This window comes from Balaenoptera physalus, assembly GCF_965194825.1.
Source record: "Balaenoptera physalus genome assembly, chromosome: 17".
Lineage (NCBI taxonomy): Eukaryota > Metazoa > Chordata > Mammalia > Artiodactyla > Balaenopteridae > Balaenoptera > Balaenoptera physalus.
The window spans coordinates 81,419,282-81,436,561 of record NC_138895.1 but is presented as its reverse complement, the minus strand read 5'-3'; the positions used below and the strand labels follow the sequence as shown (position 1 = coordinate 81,436,561).

The following is a 17,280-nucleotide window of genomic DNA, read 5'->3' as shown; positions in this document are numbered from 1 at the left end:
ATGAACGAGACAAATGCAAAGCTCCCCTGGTTGACATAAAGGTGGGAGCTCGGGAGAGTCTCCCTCAAAACACGCACACAGGACGTGCCTCCGAACGCCAGTCCCTGGAACCCTGGTTTCCGCCTGGTCCGCGCACAACATCCGCGTCAGTGACGAGGGGAGGGTGACTTGCCTCTGGCTCCTCGGAGAGTCCCTGGCCACACGGAGACTTGCCTTTCAGTCTTGACTTTCCTTTAGCCACGTTTCTTTCCTGAAACCCTAGTATCCTCGCCAATGAAAGAGTCATAATGGTGCAGAGAGTCTTTGGCTTTCAAGCAGCTTTTTAAAAAATTTTATTTGATTGAAGTAGAGTTGATTTACAATGTTGTGTTAATTTCTGCTGTACAGCAAAGGGACTCAGTTATGTGTATACACATTCTTTTTCATATTCTTTTCCATTATGGTTTATCCCAGGCTACTGACTATAGCTCCCTGTGCTCTGCAGTAGGACCTTATTGTTTATCCATCCTATACGTAATAGTTTGCATCTGCTCACCCCAAACTCCCACTGCATCCTCCCCCCACCTTGGCAACTACACGTCTGTTTTCCACGTCTGTGAGTCTGTTTCTGTTTTGTAAATAAGTTCATTCGTATCATTTTTTTTTAGATTCCACACGTAAGTGATATCATATATTTGTCTTTGTCTGACTTACTTCATTTAGTATGATAATTTCTAGGTCCATCCATGTTGCTGCAAATGGTATTATTTCATTCTTTTTCATGGCTGAGTAGTATTCCACTGTATGTATGTACCACATCTTCATTATCCATTCATCTGTTGACGGACATTTAGGTTGTTTCCATGTCATGGCTGTTGTGAATAGTGAAGCTTGTAGCAAGCAGGGTTTTTTGTTTTTGTTTTTGTTTTGTTTTGTTTTGTTTTGGTGGGAGGAAGGCAGCTTCTTTGTGCCTAAAAATCCCAATGCCAGTATGTGCAGAACAAAATAGAAAATTCATAAATTGATTTAGTAATGAGCCAGCTAGTTTCATTTGGAAACTTACCAACTAAGTGACTCAAATGGCCTTTGTGTTTGGGGTTTTGTTTAACTTATTTTCAGGAGAAAGAGAAGATAAAGTGAGGGTACTAATTAAAGTCAACCAGAAGTCTGGGCGGGGGGATTAGTCCAATCTCAACAGTAGTTGTTGCCCGTCACTGGTAAGGTCCCCAAGGCCACTGGAAGATTCTGAAGTGCCATATGCACCATCCAGGACAGCTGATGTTACGCTCAGCTCTGTGTGGAGTGCGCTAGGATCCAGGAGATGTAAACGCCTCACCAGAGCCTTCCACCAGTGGCGTCACTGGGTTCCGGCACTCTCTTCACGCCCCCAGCTACCCCATGGGAATCTCTCTCTAGTTGAGGCTCTGAAGGGCCTGTAACTCACATCCCAGACTAACCCGTCCCCCCCACCCCAACCCCACATCTCTTCCTTCCCCTGCAGAGTCGATTTCCTGGAAAAGCCTCTCCTCCTTTTAGTGTCTCAGGTAGCATCCAACCCCCGCCAGATGCTCACCTGTCACCGCTGAACTGCCGTGCAGACCATCCCCTGGTCTGCATCCCTCCCGGCCACCCACTTACACGGGGCCCAGCCTCACTGGCGTCTTGCCTGCGCCCTGGTTTCACTGTCTCCTGGTCTGTCTCTTCCAGGATTCCTTCTCCCTAGTGATCCTAAGGACAGCAGAATAGCTTCCTAAGCACAGACCTGACTGTGTCTGTCTTCTAGAACACCTCTGTTATTTTGAGCTGCCTCAAAGACAAAGCCGGACTTTTCAGACCCCAGACTTGCTGCCTCGTTTTAGGGGCCTCTGCTTCCTGTTCTTACTGGGCACCCCAGTCATGCCAAGCTGCCTGCTCCCGTTTATCCTGCTCCGTCCACATGTGGTGCCCGCCCTCTTCGACCCCACTTCGTTTGCCAAGGCCCCACTTGGCCCTTCAAGACCAAACTCACCCTACCCTCTGAGATGCATCCGCGATTTCCCCACTATGCCTTCACTTGATTTCTGTGCATTTAGAGCATCTTTCTTCTTTGTTGTCATTTTCTATATTTTTAATTAGATTCAACAAATATCTCATGAGTTCTTCCATGTGCCAGGACCCAGGGGTTTGCTACAAAAACTATGAAAAGAAAGTATTATTGTACCTACTACTCTGTATGTTTAGAAACCAGGCTTTGGATAAACCAGATACTTTGCCTCGAGTCAAACAGCTGCTCGGAATTTAACCATCTGCCTTTGATGCCAAGCCCACGGCTTTCCCAGGAGGTCACGGGCTTGCATTTTATTTACTCTGCAAGACTGCAGTCTTCTGGAAGGGAGGGCTGGGTCACCTGGAGATCCGGAGGGAACACGGAAGGTGCCCGGTACGTGTAGACTGGAGGGAGGACCTTCACCCCTGCCATCCTGGTCTCCAGGAGCCGCTTCTCCAGAGGCCCCAGAACTTTGCAGAGGCCTCTGATGTAAGGACCGAAGCTTCTGCCTGCTCGCTCCCCGCTCCCCTCCATGGCATCAGCGGGCGCTGCCAGCATCCCGTCACCCACCCACACCTCATCTTCCACCCGGGGCTCCTGTGCCCCCAGACTCCATGATGCTTCTCACTCATGAACACGCTGCACTTTGGCTGGTGGTGACAGATGCGAGGTTTCCTTGCCTCTGAAGCCTCCTGGGGGAGGGGGAACGTTCTCTAGAACATTCTCACATGCAGGCCGTGAGAGGACGGAGGCTGCCACGTGGCCTGGGACAATTGGGGTGCACCTCATGGGGCATGCACCCCACCGCTCTGTTCCCTCAGCGACCAGGCCCGGACCTCTTGTCCTGCTGCATCGTCATGTTCAATCTTGGGGCTGTAGGATTCCTACCCCCGTTGCAGAGCCCGGGGAAGTGGACCTCCGCAAGGCCAGGAGCTCGCCACGTGGATAGGAGGCAGCAGACCTGGGGTTCCACTCGCGTCCTTGACCATCAGCTGCGGCAGGACCCTGAGCGCCGGGGCTCACAGCCAAGGAGTCGGGGACCACCGAGGTCATGGCGCCCCGTGTGTGGAGACCTCGGAGAAGGCCGAGCGTGTGGCAGGCGCCCTAAAAGTCACATTTGCTCCCTCCCGGCTGAGGGCGCCAGGTGCAGATGGCTGATGGGCCTGTGCACCCACGTCCTCCCAGCGCTCCCTGCCCCCGGCTGGCAGAGGCGGTGGTATCAGAAGCACACGGAGTTTCGCTGGAGCTGAGTCCCCTCTGACCTGGCGGGGCTGGACGCAGCCTTCCTGGGAGGCGGCCGCTCCGTGTCCCTGTGTGGCCGTCACACGGCACAGTGTGGCCCCGGGGCAGCGTCCACAGGGCAGGCTGGCTGGAATTGAGTCCTGACTGCTGTCCACCCCTCACCCCAACACTTCCCGCTGGGACTTGCAGGGCGCCCCCGGCCGGCTGGAAAGGAAGCCGCAGGCCACTGGCCGGCCCCTCGTGCGGCCGCGTCTGGAGCGGCTGTCTCGCCCCCCCAGCTCCTCCTCTTTGTAAGGCCCTTGCGGTGGTTATTTAATGAGCGTGTGGGATTCTGCTCTCGGTCCTGAGCTGGTAGCATCAAACAGGCAGATCGTTATTAACCCGCACCGCATGCAGAGAAACGACCCAGGTGCTGTGGTCCTGCGAAGGTGGTGGACTCGGAGATCACAGAGCTGGGCTTGAAAGCCCCAGGTTCATTTAATGCGCAGACAGTCTTTCAGGAGGTCAGGCTGCTTAAGGGTGGATTGGCTGTGACGGGCGGGGAGCTTGGCAGACACTTCACAAGGGAGGGGCTGAAGGACCAGGGACATTGTGCTGGATGCCACCGTGTCTAATGCCGGTTCACTTTCCTCCAGGTTCCAGTTCCTCATCTTCAAAACGGGATGAACAGGGCCCGCCTGAAAGGATTAGCGTGAGGATTAAGATGAGGTGAAATGCACGTAGCTCAGGGCAGAGTGAACCCTAAGTGGAGGGTGCCGCCCCCTCGGCCTTCTCCTACATCTGTGTTTCCTGCTCCCTCCTTTCAGGGGTCCCTGCTGGAACCCTGGGCTTGTAGTATTGCCAGCAGAGAGGATGGTAGTTAGGGTGCTGCATGGGGTTGGTCCAGGCAGGTAATTCCCGGACCTGGCTGCTCTCCACAGGTACCTGGGGAGTGTTCCGAAGTCACAGGCCCCTCAAATTTGTCCCAGACCTGTGCCTTCGAGTCCAGTCAAGGGGCCTGTTTACCTGTATTTATGACGAGCTTTCCAGGTGGTTCTGCAGCAGCTGGACTGCTCAGGATCCACTAGAGACAATGGCTGTGTGACCTCAGATGGGGCCCTTACCCTCTCTGAGCCTCAGTTTTCTTTATTGTTAAACAAGGAGGTTTAATTTCCAGTAGAGGATCCCTGAAGATCTGTCTACCCTAACGTGCTATGAGAGTGAAACAAGCAAACAGCAGCAGCCCGCAGGGACGTTTGCAGGAGACGGAGGAGGAAGGGGAAACAAGGTCAGAGTAATGAGCAGGTCAGGAGGCCAGCTTCCTGGAATGATCACTTTAAAAGTGGCCAGCGCATTCCAGGGGCCATGAGCATCACGGGGAACGTAAGGAGGGACAAAAGCTAAGTGTGTCCCATTTGCTGTCAGAGAGAGAGAGCTGCATGAGGTGAGAAGGGGCCTTGGATGAGTTCCGTGGGGTTGAGGTTGCTGTGAGAGCCTCAGAGGTCAGGGTGATGTAAAAAGGTCACCTGGAACATGCCTTATAGAGGGGTGGGTCCTGGGAGTGCCACCTGCAGGGCTCCTGCTTTGCCGGGAGGTGAGCGGAGCTGAGCCGGAGCAGATGCGGGTGGAGTGGGACTGAGCCACGATAGGGGTGAGGTCACCAGCCTTCTTTGGTGCCCTCCCCCACCTCCATCCTCATCCATTAGGGGGACCCTGCATCGGTACCCACCCAGGCCACTGTCCAGCTCTGCCTGGCCATTCAGTTGCTCCAGCTCCAAGCAGATGTCTCCTAATAAAAGTAGACGTTATCCCTAAAGGCTCTCCAGCACTGAGTGAGCTACGTAGAAAACTAGGTCCAGGTGCCACCGAAAAGTTCTCTTTTGTAAACGTCGCCTTTCTCTGCCCTTTGTTGACTCACCAGCGCCCCCAGAGGGAGAAAAGGGAACTGTCCACAAAGGTGGCAACCTTGGCCATTTTTTAGCATTTATCGCCCTCCAGTGGCAATGTGATGTTCTCTCGGAATGCACAGCGCTCTCCTCAGCTGTGTTCAACGCAGTTGACTTCTTCAAACACTTAATGAGCACCTGCTCTTTTCCAAGCCCTGGGCTTGTTGCTGTGCGAGATGAGATGCGGGGGGGTGCCAGAGGGGGGCTCTGCCTTCGGGGGCTCGGGGGTCAGATGAGAACTGTTAACACTGGCCTTCGGCTTGGGGGAGGGAGCAATTAATTCTGCCTGGGGAATTGCCAAAAATTTCACAAAGGTGGAGACATCCATCCGAGCAGGGAGACAGGGGAGGGAGGGCATATTTGGAGAGACACCTGGACAGGCAAAGGCCAGAGGTGCATCTCCTAGAACGTGTGTAGTGGAGAGAGGGTTTGAACAGATCTCTTGATTGACCCCAGGTGATTCGATGCTGAATAATGCTTGGGAACCACTGTTCTAGATGATTTTTGTTAACGGGTTAACCCATCGTGTGTATGTGTGTTCATGCGTGTACGTATTTATTTTAAATGCTCAAATATTTTAAATATATATTGGAATAGATAATATAACAGACAGTTGTATTATCCCACCACCCAGATAGTACACATGTTACCATTTTGCAAATTTTACTTCAGACCTTTTCTTTTTGCTCTTGTTCCTTTTTGTTGAAAAAATACAGTATTTCAAGTAAAGCGGCAGCGCCCCCCTTCACTGGTCCCCATCCCTCTCCGCTCTCAGAGGACAGTGTCACCAGGAGGCTGTTCCACGCGTGTTTGTAACCCAGGCTGTGCTCTTTCTCTGCAGGGCCCCCCAGGACCACCTGGCGTCCCAGGCCCCCCTGGACCCGGAGGCCCCCCGGTGAGATTGGTTTTGATTTTCCCTCCCCAGGGCACTTAGATGGAGGGTTCGAGGCCCTGGGAGCCAGGGACATCGTGGTGCAGAGCCACGTGTTCGCTCTTTGTCCGAGAGCAGAGCAGAGGCGTGAGCAAGGAGGGCCCCACCGGCAGCCGGCCCTGGAGCCCCTTCGATTGGAAGTAGCATCTGAGCTCACACAGCGCATCGTTGGCTGCTCCTAGAGATGCAGGGGGAGAGGCACACTGGGCTGGGGTCGTCCTTTTGAGGTCTTTCAGGAGCCTGTGGTTTGTCTCCCCTCCCGCATTTCAGGAGCCCTCTGGGAAAGTTCCCTGTAGGCCGAGCAGAGGGGTGGGGTCCCGCTGGGTGGGGCAGAGGGAGGCGTTTCCACCCATCCCGCCAGACGGGAATGAAGGTGCCGGGGGCCCCGACTGCAGACCAGACGAGCCCTGCGCCGGCCAGCCTTGGAGGTGTGACGATTCCACGTCTCACCGTGGCCCACACCAAGGACAGCCAGATGCCCCCGAGGGGTATCCACCCCTGGGTGCCCTTGTCAGAGCTGGAGACCCGGGCTCCTGCCAGGAAAGGTGCTGGGAGAAGGGAGCTGATGCTTGGAAGAGGTCAGACTGAAGGTTCCCCTCTGGTTCCCTTTTCAGGGTTTGCCTGGAGAGATCGGCTTCCCAGGAAAACCCGGGCACCCTGGGCAGGCGGTGAGTGACCAGAGCGTCCCTCCCTGCACTGTCCCGTCTCTCCCATCCTCTGTGGCCGGGCCCTTTCAGCTGCCACCTGGGCCGCTTTCCAGCGGGTGACACTCCATGCCCTTTCCTCCCTGTCGGCGGGGACCAAGGCCCTGGTACCCAGCCTGCCTTCTTCCTTCCGTGGTGCCTGTCACGTGTGTGCTCTGTCTCCTGGGGCCGCTCCCCCGTGGCCCCAGCCGGAATGCAGACTGGCGCACCCTCTCCCTAGGCCACCGCCTGTGCTCTTGTAACTCAAAGGGACATTCGAAAGTCCTTTGCTGTTTAAAGTGTGGCTTCTCGTCCGTAGGGACACTGACAGAGGGTCACAGAAGTGATGGAGAAGGAGACGTGAGACGTGGTCCAGGATGTGGCAGAGCTCTTCCCGTCACTATGCTGATTGTGTTTCTTCTTTCCCAACCAAAAAGATCCTAGGGATCTGGGCCTTCTCATTCCTTCTAAGTCCTGAGGGTAGAGCTCATTGAACCTTAACGTCTCCACACAAGGAAGCGGGTGCAGATTGAAGCTGGGTGTCTCCTGCCGTTTTGGCCTGTAGCTCTTCAGGGCAGGATGGTAGGGGTGGCCTTGAGCTTCCAATACCATGTGACCATGATGGGCCGTCACAGCCCTGGTGACGGCCCTCAGGAAGCTTCTGCTCGTCCGGAAGGGATTTCCTTACTGCTGGTTCTCTGATGGGGCCAGCAGAGGAGGGGAAGGCTGTGGATACAGAAAGCCTGTGCGACCCACAGAGCTGACGGGGGTCAGGACGCTGGAGAAAGGGTGACAGAGGGAAATCCGACGGTGCAGCACACAGTGGTTGTCCCCTTGTCACTGGACCACAGATCCATTGGTGGCTGTCGATGAGGGGACGTGATTGCTGGATGCCAGCACGCTCGGCCCTGTTGAGCTCCAGGTACCAGGCCTAAGGCTCTCGACATAAATTCAGGGCCATGACGTCCACTCTCAGGCGAACGGGTCCAAACCTGGAACGCGTGGTTAACTGTCACCCACAGACGTTGCTGAACACGTGGTCCACACAGTTTCACCCAGAAACACTTTACAGCAGCGAGAGCGCCGCCGGAGAGCTGGAACACAGGACCAGCCCTGCGTGTCTCGCCCACCGTGCCGACCAGCTTCTGGCTGCAGAAGCCGCTCCTGGCTGGCAGCAACTCAGTGCAGCGCTTTCCTAACCGTGCCTTTCATGTTGGTCTCTTTTTTTCCCTCTTGGCCCAGGGACCTCCTGGAAAGGATGGGCTGAACGGACCCCCAGGCCTGCCAGGACCCAAGGTTGGTGTGAGTTTGGGAACCCAAAACACAGAAGCCAAAGAGATTTTTGATTGTTGGTTGCCTGGGCCTTGGATCACGTTTGGATTCCGAGTCATGCCAGGCTCAGAAATGTTTGAATTTCCAAGGTCAGATATGGGCGAGCCCCTTATTCCTACTTAGGTAACTGGGGAAGGATTTGGAGGCCTAGGACTTTAAAATTATTCTGTTAGAAATATGTATGTATTTTATTTGCAAAGAGAAGAACCTTTCAGATACTCTTACATATTAAGAGACTTCAGTTTAAAAAATACTCTGGTGGGGCTCATTACAGTAAGATCATTAAGAAAAGAGTCAGAGGTTAACTATCATAAAATTGGGAAGCAAGTTCACAGTTTACCCACTTAAGATGGACAATTAAAAAACCATACAGTCAAACTTTTAACAAGTGAACTTCACCTTTTCATAACAGACATTGAGCTCAAGGGTGAATGTCAACAGCCCTCGAAAGGCAACTTTTGGATATTATAGGAAAATTCATCATCCTTTTCCATAAGCAGACTTAGAAGCTTAACTTTTTCATGACAAGATATAGAATAAGTATGGATTCAACTTAATTTTATGGGTATTTTATGTAAATATTCTCCATCCTCCTCTCTCATCTTTCAAGACAAAAGATAAGGGCTAACCAAGTATTTTGTAGTCTCAAAAACACTTAGGCAATATCTTCCCTACTCTACATCCCTCATTTCCATTCACTCACGTCTTTATAAATCAAAAGCAGAGCCGTTGAATATGGCATCTAGGAGGTGGTTTGAGCTGCTGTTTCTGGTCACACAGAATTGAAGAGGTTCAGTAACACTTAAGTCCCAGCAGTTCTCTTCCTTCCAGCCTGGACCTAGTCCTGAGGCTGCTTCCTCCAAGCCCAGCCCCTCCTGTTTACTCCTGTTTGTGTTCCTTACAGGGAGACCGGGGAGACAGAGGGGCGGACGGTTTGCCCGGACAGCCTGGCCCGCAGGTAGGGACTCCTTCCCCATCACGTCTGTCATTCTAAACGGTGTGTTTGGGGCTGTGTGTGAACCTCAGCTGTCAGGGCCCAGCGTCTGTATGAGCTGGGGTGTGGCAGGAAACAGCCGGGGTCATTGCAGAGGGGCTGTTTGAAAGGCTGAGGGCGGGGTCAGGGGGTCCGTGGTGGCACACCCTGGACTGGCGACAACGGATGCCACCCCTGGGGCAGAGGAGCAAAGGGGACAGTGCGTTCCTGGAGCCCGGGAGCCGTGCAGCTGGAGGAGAGAGCCCCCGAGAGAGCGGGAGCCTTGGGAAGAAGGCCAGCATCGCTGTCTGGCTCGTCCTGGGAGGGAAGGGGCGAGGGGGTCAGTACCCCCTCCTCTCTCTCTCCTGTCCCCTAAGCTTTTCCCTCCCTCCGATGCTCCCTGACCCCTGACCCCTACAGAAGCAAGGAAGCCCGGCTGGGCTCATCTGTAGAGTTCAGCATCTCAGATGTGGCCTGGGCTCAGAGTGCAGCGGGTACAGAAGAGAGAGGGCTGGACTCTGCGCGCGTGTGTATGTATGTGCGTGTGCGTGTATCTGTATGTATATGTGTGGTGTGGCGTGTGTGTATCTGTATGTATATGTGTGGTGTGGCGTGTGTGTATCTGTATGTATATGTGTGGTGTGGCGTGTGTGTATCTGTATGTATATGTGGTGTGGCGTGTGTGTATCTGTATGTATGTGGTGTGGCGTGTGTGTATCTGTATGTATATGTGGTGTGGCGTGTGTGTATCTGTATGTATATGTGTGGTGTGGCGTGTGTGTATCTGTATGTATATGTGTGGTGTGGCGTGTGTGTATCTGTATGTATATGTGTGGTGTGGCGTGTGTGTATCTGTATGTATATGTGTGGTGTGGCGTGTGTGTATCTGTATGTATATGTGTGGTGTGGCGTGTGTGTATCTGTATGTATATGTGTGGTGTGGCGTGTGTATCTGTATGTATATGTGTGGTGTGGCGTGTGTGTATCTGTATGTATATGTGTGGTGTGGCGTGTGTGTATCTGTATGTATATGTGTGGTGTGGCGTGTGTGTATCTGTATGTATATGTGTGGTGTGGCGTGTGTGTATCTGTATGTATATGTGTGGTGTGGCGTGTGTGTATCTGTATGTATATGTGTGGTGTGGCGTGTGTGTATCTGTATGTATATGTGTGGTGTGGCGTGTGTGTATCTGTATGTATATGTGTGGTGTGGCTTGTGTGTATCTGTATGTATATGTGGTGTGGCGTGTGTGCATATCTGTATGTATATGGGGTGTGTGTGCGTGTGTGGTGTGGGTGTGTACACGGTGTGTGCGTGTGCACAGCACCTTGCTTCCGGAGAGGCGTGTGTCCACACAGGAGAGCGCATGGGGAGCCCTCTCCCTCCCGTCACAGGGCCTGCGAGTCTACTGGGTTAAGCACTAGCTAAGGCGGTGACCCGCTCGCGGCCACCAGCTCCCACCCCCGGCCCACGGGCAGGCACCTGGTGGGCTCTCGGCGAGGGCTCACTGGACGGAGGGTGGGTCACAAACCGCCCAGCGAGGGCACAGCTGTGGCCTGGACTCACCTCGCTGGCCAGTGAAGGGCCGATTGACAAATCCTGGGACCCTGGGTTCCCTGCTGCCTCGCTTTTTCAAGGAGCGAGCGTTCCTCAGACCAGATGGAAACCACAGGTTATAATGCACCGCAGCTGTCTCAAGGACGCCCGCCGGCAGGACTCAGTGTGCAAAGAGTGCCCACCAGGAGCCTCCCGCCCGCCCTGGACCCCAGATTCTGATTATTGGCCCCTGCCCCCATCGGCACACAGCGAGCCGCCCCTGCCACCTGCGAGCACAGCGGCCCTTCGTGTTTTAAGACTCAACGTTCGTGCTTTAAAAAAACATGTATAATGATCCCCAGTGATTGAAATGTAATGATGTGTGACTTGCTGTGTTTTGTCACAGCATGGACCAAACATGCATGCCCTGCCCTGAGGTGCCGGTTAGGGGTGAATCACGTGGTCTTATAAGCAGCAAGGCCACCTTCTAGGGTCTGAGTGATTGGCTGAAATTCAGACATTTCCCAGAATAACTTGCAGCTTTTGCATCGCTCCCTGTTACTCTCCTTTTCGGACTCCGTGGGTTTTATGGAGTCACCCGTACCTTAGAGCTGTGTTTCCTCAAACCTCTGAGTTGCCACACCCTTCTGGGCTTACACCGTGTGAATTTCCACGTTCTGTTCAATAGTCTTCAGAAGAATCTGTTCCCGTCGAGTTCCCTGTGCACGATTCTGTGGATGAAGGTGATCAGTCAGAAGTATTGGGGTGAAACTGAGGTGCCCTCGGGGGTTTCTTTCGTCTTTCCTTCTCCATGTTTTGTATTTATGTTCACCCCTCATGGCTGAAAGGTTCAGAGAGGTCTGTTACTACAGCTCACGTGTCATTTTTGTACGATTTCTAGTGCGATACTTTAAAAAAATTTCTCTAGAAAGTTCAAAATTGTGAATTTCTGCGGTTATGATGCTTGTAGAGCATACTTTGTAGCTTCAAAGAAGACCTGGCCGGAGTCCTAGTTACTTTATCTTGACAACATGCCAGCTAAAGATAAATATCTTCGAAGAAGATTATGGCTACGTCCTGGACGGCGGATCTTGAGTCTGCCCAGAGAAAGGACTGGTTGTGGGTTGAGCGGATGCATCACCTCTTTGGCTCGTGTCAAGAATTCCGGACGCTGCCCGGCTCTCCATGGGCTGTGCTTTGGCTTAGGATTCAGGAAGCACTTCAGATGGCCTTCAAAACGCTTTCTACCCAAACTCAGCCCCCCAGCGCCTTTCCCACTGCAAAGGTGTGACCGTCCTAGCAGATTTAAAGTGACAATTTCTATAGCAAGTATTTGCACAATTCCGGTTAGAGCAATTCTTACTAATTGTGCTTGTAAACACTGGGAATTGATGGGAAAACTGGAGTGCGTCTAGAATTTCTATTTGCACTGACTCCAGACACCAGTTACCCCGGTGGCACCAGAGCTACAGGATAGAATGTGTGCTTAATGCTAAACAGTGCTTTTAGTTTCTTTGCTTTCTTTTCTTTTTTTTTTCCTCTCTGATATGTGGTACAGCCTTCACTACCAGTGGAATCTGGCATAGCTGCAGGGATAATCTTTATGTGTGTACATACCCGTTCATTCATTCATTCATTCGTTCATGTGTCCATTTACTTACCAGAAAACCACATTTCCTTATGGAAACCCACATAAAGGTTTCGCTGAGTACCATAATAATGTTAGGAAGACACTGTCATTCAAGAAGATAGTGTTTCTTAAGACACATGGCTGGTTAGAAGTTGCAGGCCCTCCACCCACCCACCCAACAGCCGCCTCTTCACACCAGTGACTTACAGGACCTGGTAAGCACAGCAGCCTGGTGCCGTGGAGTCAGGGAACAGGCCTCTCTGGTCCTGCACCCTCCTCCTTTAACGTGACCACAAAATGCTCGTCGGGAACGAAACTTCATCCAAGCTACTGGAACCAGTGTATCCCTGCTGGGGGCTTGCTTTCGATATAAGTTTGCATGTTTAACAGCATTTCACCCAAGACTGGCCTTCACTGTAACACACCATGCGTGAGGGAAATAGACCTCGCACCTGCCCACGGGCTCCTCCTCGGGCGCCTCTGTTTACCAGTGAGTCTGCACGACAGCCTCGGAACGGCCCGTCAGCTCGGACAGGTTCATCAACGGCTTCTCCATCACTGGACCCGGCCTGGGGTCTGGGTTTCCCTGAAGGGCCACAGAATTCAGAGTTGGGGGGGGCTCTGGGACTCACAGATTTCGGCTCCTCGTTGTTTTGAACTGTGAGTGTTTAGATTCAGGACGAGTGGATTCAACCTGTTGAAATGCTGTCAGGGCAACTCCACAAGCTGTTTCTTTTGAGGGAAGCAAAAGACAATGTGCGGGAGTGTGGACGCCCTCTCTGCAGAAATGCTAACCACTCGGGTCTTCAGAGCCTGTGACGCTTGTGCTGCTCGTGTGAGAGTCAAGGGTTGTGGCTGACGGGGCTCTGGGGGTGTGGGACCAGCTGGGACGACAGCCACCTCTGTAATGCGAGTGGAAAATGATGGGGTGTCTGTTATTTTATCTCCAGGGAGCTGGGGAGCAGGGCCTGGCCGGCCGACCTGGAGACAAGGTCTGTTCTACCTCCATTCATGCAGTGCGTTCGTTTGTTAGTATGCGCTACGCCTTGTGTCAGTCAGTTGTCTCCCTGGAGCTCACGACATTCCCGTCGTGCACTCATGTACTTACCCCGTGACGGTCGGCATGTCCTACGCATCTGTCGCTGTGGTGGGTACTGGGGTCACCACCACTGGCCAAGAGCAGTTGAACAGGTGCAGCGAGTGGTGCCGTGCAGGTGAGGGGGGCAGAGGAGTCCTCTCGCTCAGACTTGGGGAATGTCGGGAGAGGTGGCCAGGAGGTGACATCGTGGCTGATCCAGAGGAATGAGGAGTCAGACAGCAAGAGAGGCGAAACAAGGGCCCCCGGGAGAGAGAGTAGCAAAGTGCGGACCACGTGGGGACTCCCCATGAGCAGACTCTCTAGAACCTGCTTTCCACGTTACCCCCACTAAGCCGAGGTGTCTGGGGGGCCGGACGGCAGGCAGTAGAGAGCACAATTCCCTCACCCTGGACCACGGGAGAGCCCCCTTGCTGAGACCCCGCTGAACAGGGACGCTGTGTTCTTTCCACAGGGAGAGGCAGGGCTCCCAGGCGTGAGGGGAGAGAAAGGAGAACAGGTGAGTGGCGGCAGTGTCTTCCCACAGGGCCACGTGCCTGTGCCCGAGGAGGGAAGCCCCCTTTGCAGTCTTCGACCCTTGGGGGATGGGTGGTGATTCAGGCTGGGATTAGAGCGTATTTCCTCAGTGTTTATGGAAGAGAAAAGGAAGGGGATCGGGCCGCTCTAGTCCGTGGGCTGGAACAAAGGGACAGTGGCTGCGGGATCTCTCTGAAAAGGGTGGAGCAGCTTCAGATGAAATTTATGGGAACGGTTGGGGCTGTTATCTGTCAGGTGCAGAATTCGGTGCTTCACACGCAACTGACAGGCTGTCCCTTGAACTTGGTCTTCACCATGGCAGGGCAGGTTGGAAAGAAAGAAACAATACTTTTCCCAAGGTCCCCTTGCTCTCACCTGGAAGAGGTGGCCATTACCCTCAGGTGAGTGCTAATGTTTCCTAATTTTATCTTTCTCTGTAGGGAGAGAAAGGGGAACTGGGACTCCCGGGACCGAAAGGTGACCGAGGTGCACAGGTAGGAGCTTCTGCTGTTGTCCTGGTCATCCGGTCCCTGAGTCGCAGAACCTCCCTCTGTCGTTGATGTGCGTCGCCTGCAGTTCAGTGGAGAGGGCAACTCCTTGGAGTCAGAGTGGTGGCCTGGCTTCAGTCCTGGTTCTACCCGGTGTGTGGTTCTGAGCATCTTATCCGACCTCCTTGTGCCTCCCTTGCCGCCTCCCTTGTGTGATGCTGACACAAGCCGAATCCGCGGGCAGGTGGTACCAGGAGCCCTCACGGATACCGAAATCGGTGGATGCTCGAGTCTGTTCTGTGAAATGGTGGAGAGTAATGAATACAGTCAGCCTTCAGGACCCGCGGGGGTCGGGGCCCGCTGTGCACCAGGATCGTGGGAAGCACTGCACGTGTAGTGACTTAGGTGACACTCGTGACAACCGGAGAGGGGTCATGTTATCAGCAACACCCCCAGTTTATAAAGGAGGAAACTGAGGCACAGAAAGGCCAAGCCGCTTTCCCAGGGCTGCGTGAATGGAGGGCGGTGGAGTCAAGACCTGACCTCAGTCTGGGCCCTGCGTCCTGGCTCTGACCAGGTCCACACCTCACACCAGCCTGGCCCGAGGGGAACCTGAGGAGTGGCCACGACCCCCCCAGGGGGCCCTGGTGCCCCTCTCCGGCACGGTGCTGTCACCTTGTTCTCCCAAGTTTGCACGCTCTTCCCCTCCAAGGTCCTGCTATCGACCTTTCTCAACTCCCATCCCCCTCTCTCGGGCTGAAGGCTGAGGGCTTTGTTCTGGACAGACCTGCGATCTATAAATAGAGATCCTGGAATGGAAAGAGCTTTGGTGGGTAAGCCATTCAGGCCTGCTGCTCTCCTGGATTTTTCAGAAGTGCAGTTTTTATTTGAGAAACTCATTTCCAGGATGCGGAGGACTCAGCGAGACTATTAAGCCCGTTTTATTGATTTGGCAGAATTGTCAGAGCCACAGCAGAATCACGTTCAAGCTTCCGAACAATCTGGCCTGCTTTTCTTTTCCCCTAGAGAAATATGTAATAATAGACAATTCTGGTCAAAAAAAAATCTAAAATAAGACATTCAGGCAACATTGCCCCCTTCTGACTGTGCCTTGAGCATCCCTGCCTCAGTTCTCTGGTCCACTTTCTCCCCACCAGCCACTGTGAGAGTTTTGACCCCAGGGCATCTCGGAAAGTAGGGTGATAATTCCTCTGTGTCAGCTAGGGCTCAGCTGGGGTGGGAACCCAGGCCGGTCACATCAACTACAGAACTCAAAGACCCTTCTCCAGCCAAGCATCTTCCTCTAAGTCAGAGAGCTGCCTGGGCTCTACCCCACTGGTCCACTGGCCCTTCCTTCACCCTGCAACCCTGGGGGTGGGGGAGGCTTTTCCAGAAAGGTGGCCTTGAGGCTCTCGGGGTTAGAGACGCCCTCCAACCCTCTTCTTGTTTATGTCTATTCATACGTTCCACTGGGACACGCTCAGCTTTGGTCATTTGGACTTTTTAATGGAGGGTAAATTGGTTTGGATGAGATTGGTTTTGGAGCACGAGGTCGACAGTGTCAAGAAGAGAATCGGGTAAACTCGGATAATGCAAATAGCGCTGAGAAAGGGTTTTTCTCTCTGAAGCTTCTGGAACTTTAGTCAGGGAAATGCTGCACAGTGAGTAGTTCAGGGCTTGGATTCTGAGTTTAAAACCAGCCTGAGCCGTCTGCTGGCTGCGTGACTTTGGGCAGGTGAACGAGTGTGGTTGCTTCCGTGGAATGGGAATACGGAAGCATCTCTGTCACAGGCATTTGGGCGGAGATTAGAGGCGTTAATGCCTGTAGAAAAGTAAGTCGTACCTGCAGTTAAATCCTATATAACCATAGAAATAATCATAGAAGACAGTATAACTACGTTTTATTATCATATTATTGTTGTTATTAAGAGCAGCCTTGCCTCTCTCTAAGCCAACTTTATTCATTCATTTGTCCGCTAATAACCGTGAGTGGACCCAGGCCTGCCACAGGCCTGACCCTGGGCTGCTCGGAACACACCTGGGCCTCGACATCCATGTCCTGACACCATCGTGGCTCACGTGGAATGATGGGCTTTGGGGACCACACCTCCTGGTGGAGTAGCCAGTGACCTCTTTTCCTCGGGGCAAGTGTAATAACAATTTCCTCCTCAGTGGGCGCTCGCTGACGATCTCAGTCAGCCCCCAGATGATACTGTGAGCTGGATGTACTATTGTCATTATTTTGCACAGAGGAAGACGAGCCGACAGAAGTAAAATAACATACATGAAATGGTAGAGTTAGGTTTCAAGCTCAGGTGATCCAACTCCCAAGCCTGTGCTGTTTACAGGAATGTTATAGTCACCCGTCAGGCCCCTGAAAAGAGCCTGTCCCCTTCGAAGAGGGTGGGGCAGGGCCCAGGGGAGTTTCTAAGGGCGCTCAAGCCCTTGGGCTCCAGCGCACAGTGTGGAGAGGTTTGCTGCAGCACGGTTATGGCTGCAGCAGGTGGGAGATCACGTAAATGTCGTCAACAGGAAGATGGATCGTGTCCATTCTATTACCTTCACTGGTTTATTGGTTCTGTCTCTCCTTTGTTTTATTTTAGTGATTGCTTTAAAGTTTATAGTAGACATCTTAAACTTACCACAATTAAATCTTTAAGTGCTATTATACCACTTCATATATAAATATATGAACCATATAACAGTATATCTTCATTTCTCCCTTTTAGCTTTTGTGCCATTGTTGTCATACATTTTACTTCTACCTGTGTTTTAACACCTATAGTACATTGTTATTGTTTTTGCTTTAAACAATCGGTTATCTGTTAAAGGTTTAAATAAAAAAGAAGTATTTTATACTTTAAAAAAAAGACGGATCATGGATCACTTTACTTCCATGTGCACCATGGAATAGTATATAGT

The 17,280-nt window shown here is 52.7% G+C and overlaps 1 protein-coding gene across 1 annotated transcript in view; it reads left to right on the top strand.

Moving 5' to 3' along the window:
* The window catches only part of COL22A1 (collagen type XXII alpha 1 chain), a 243,258-nt gene that overhangs the window by 130,771 nt on the left and 95,207 nt on the right, over positions 1–17,280 (top strand). The window contains exons 23-29 of the mRNA XM_082433767.1: positions 6,014–6,067; positions 6,718–6,771; positions 8,029–8,082; positions 9,023–9,076; positions 13,209–13,250; positions 13,809–13,853; positions 14,311–14,364. Of these exons, the coding sequence (XP_082289893.1) occupies positions 6,014–6,067; positions 6,718–6,771; positions 8,029–8,082; positions 9,023–9,076; positions 13,209–13,250; positions 13,809–13,853; positions 14,311–14,364 (357 nt within the window). The remainder of the gene's footprint in view (positions 1–6,013; positions 6,068–6,717; positions 6,772–8,028; positions 8,083–9,022; positions 9,077–13,208; positions 13,251–13,808; positions 13,854–14,310; positions 14,365–17,280) is intronic.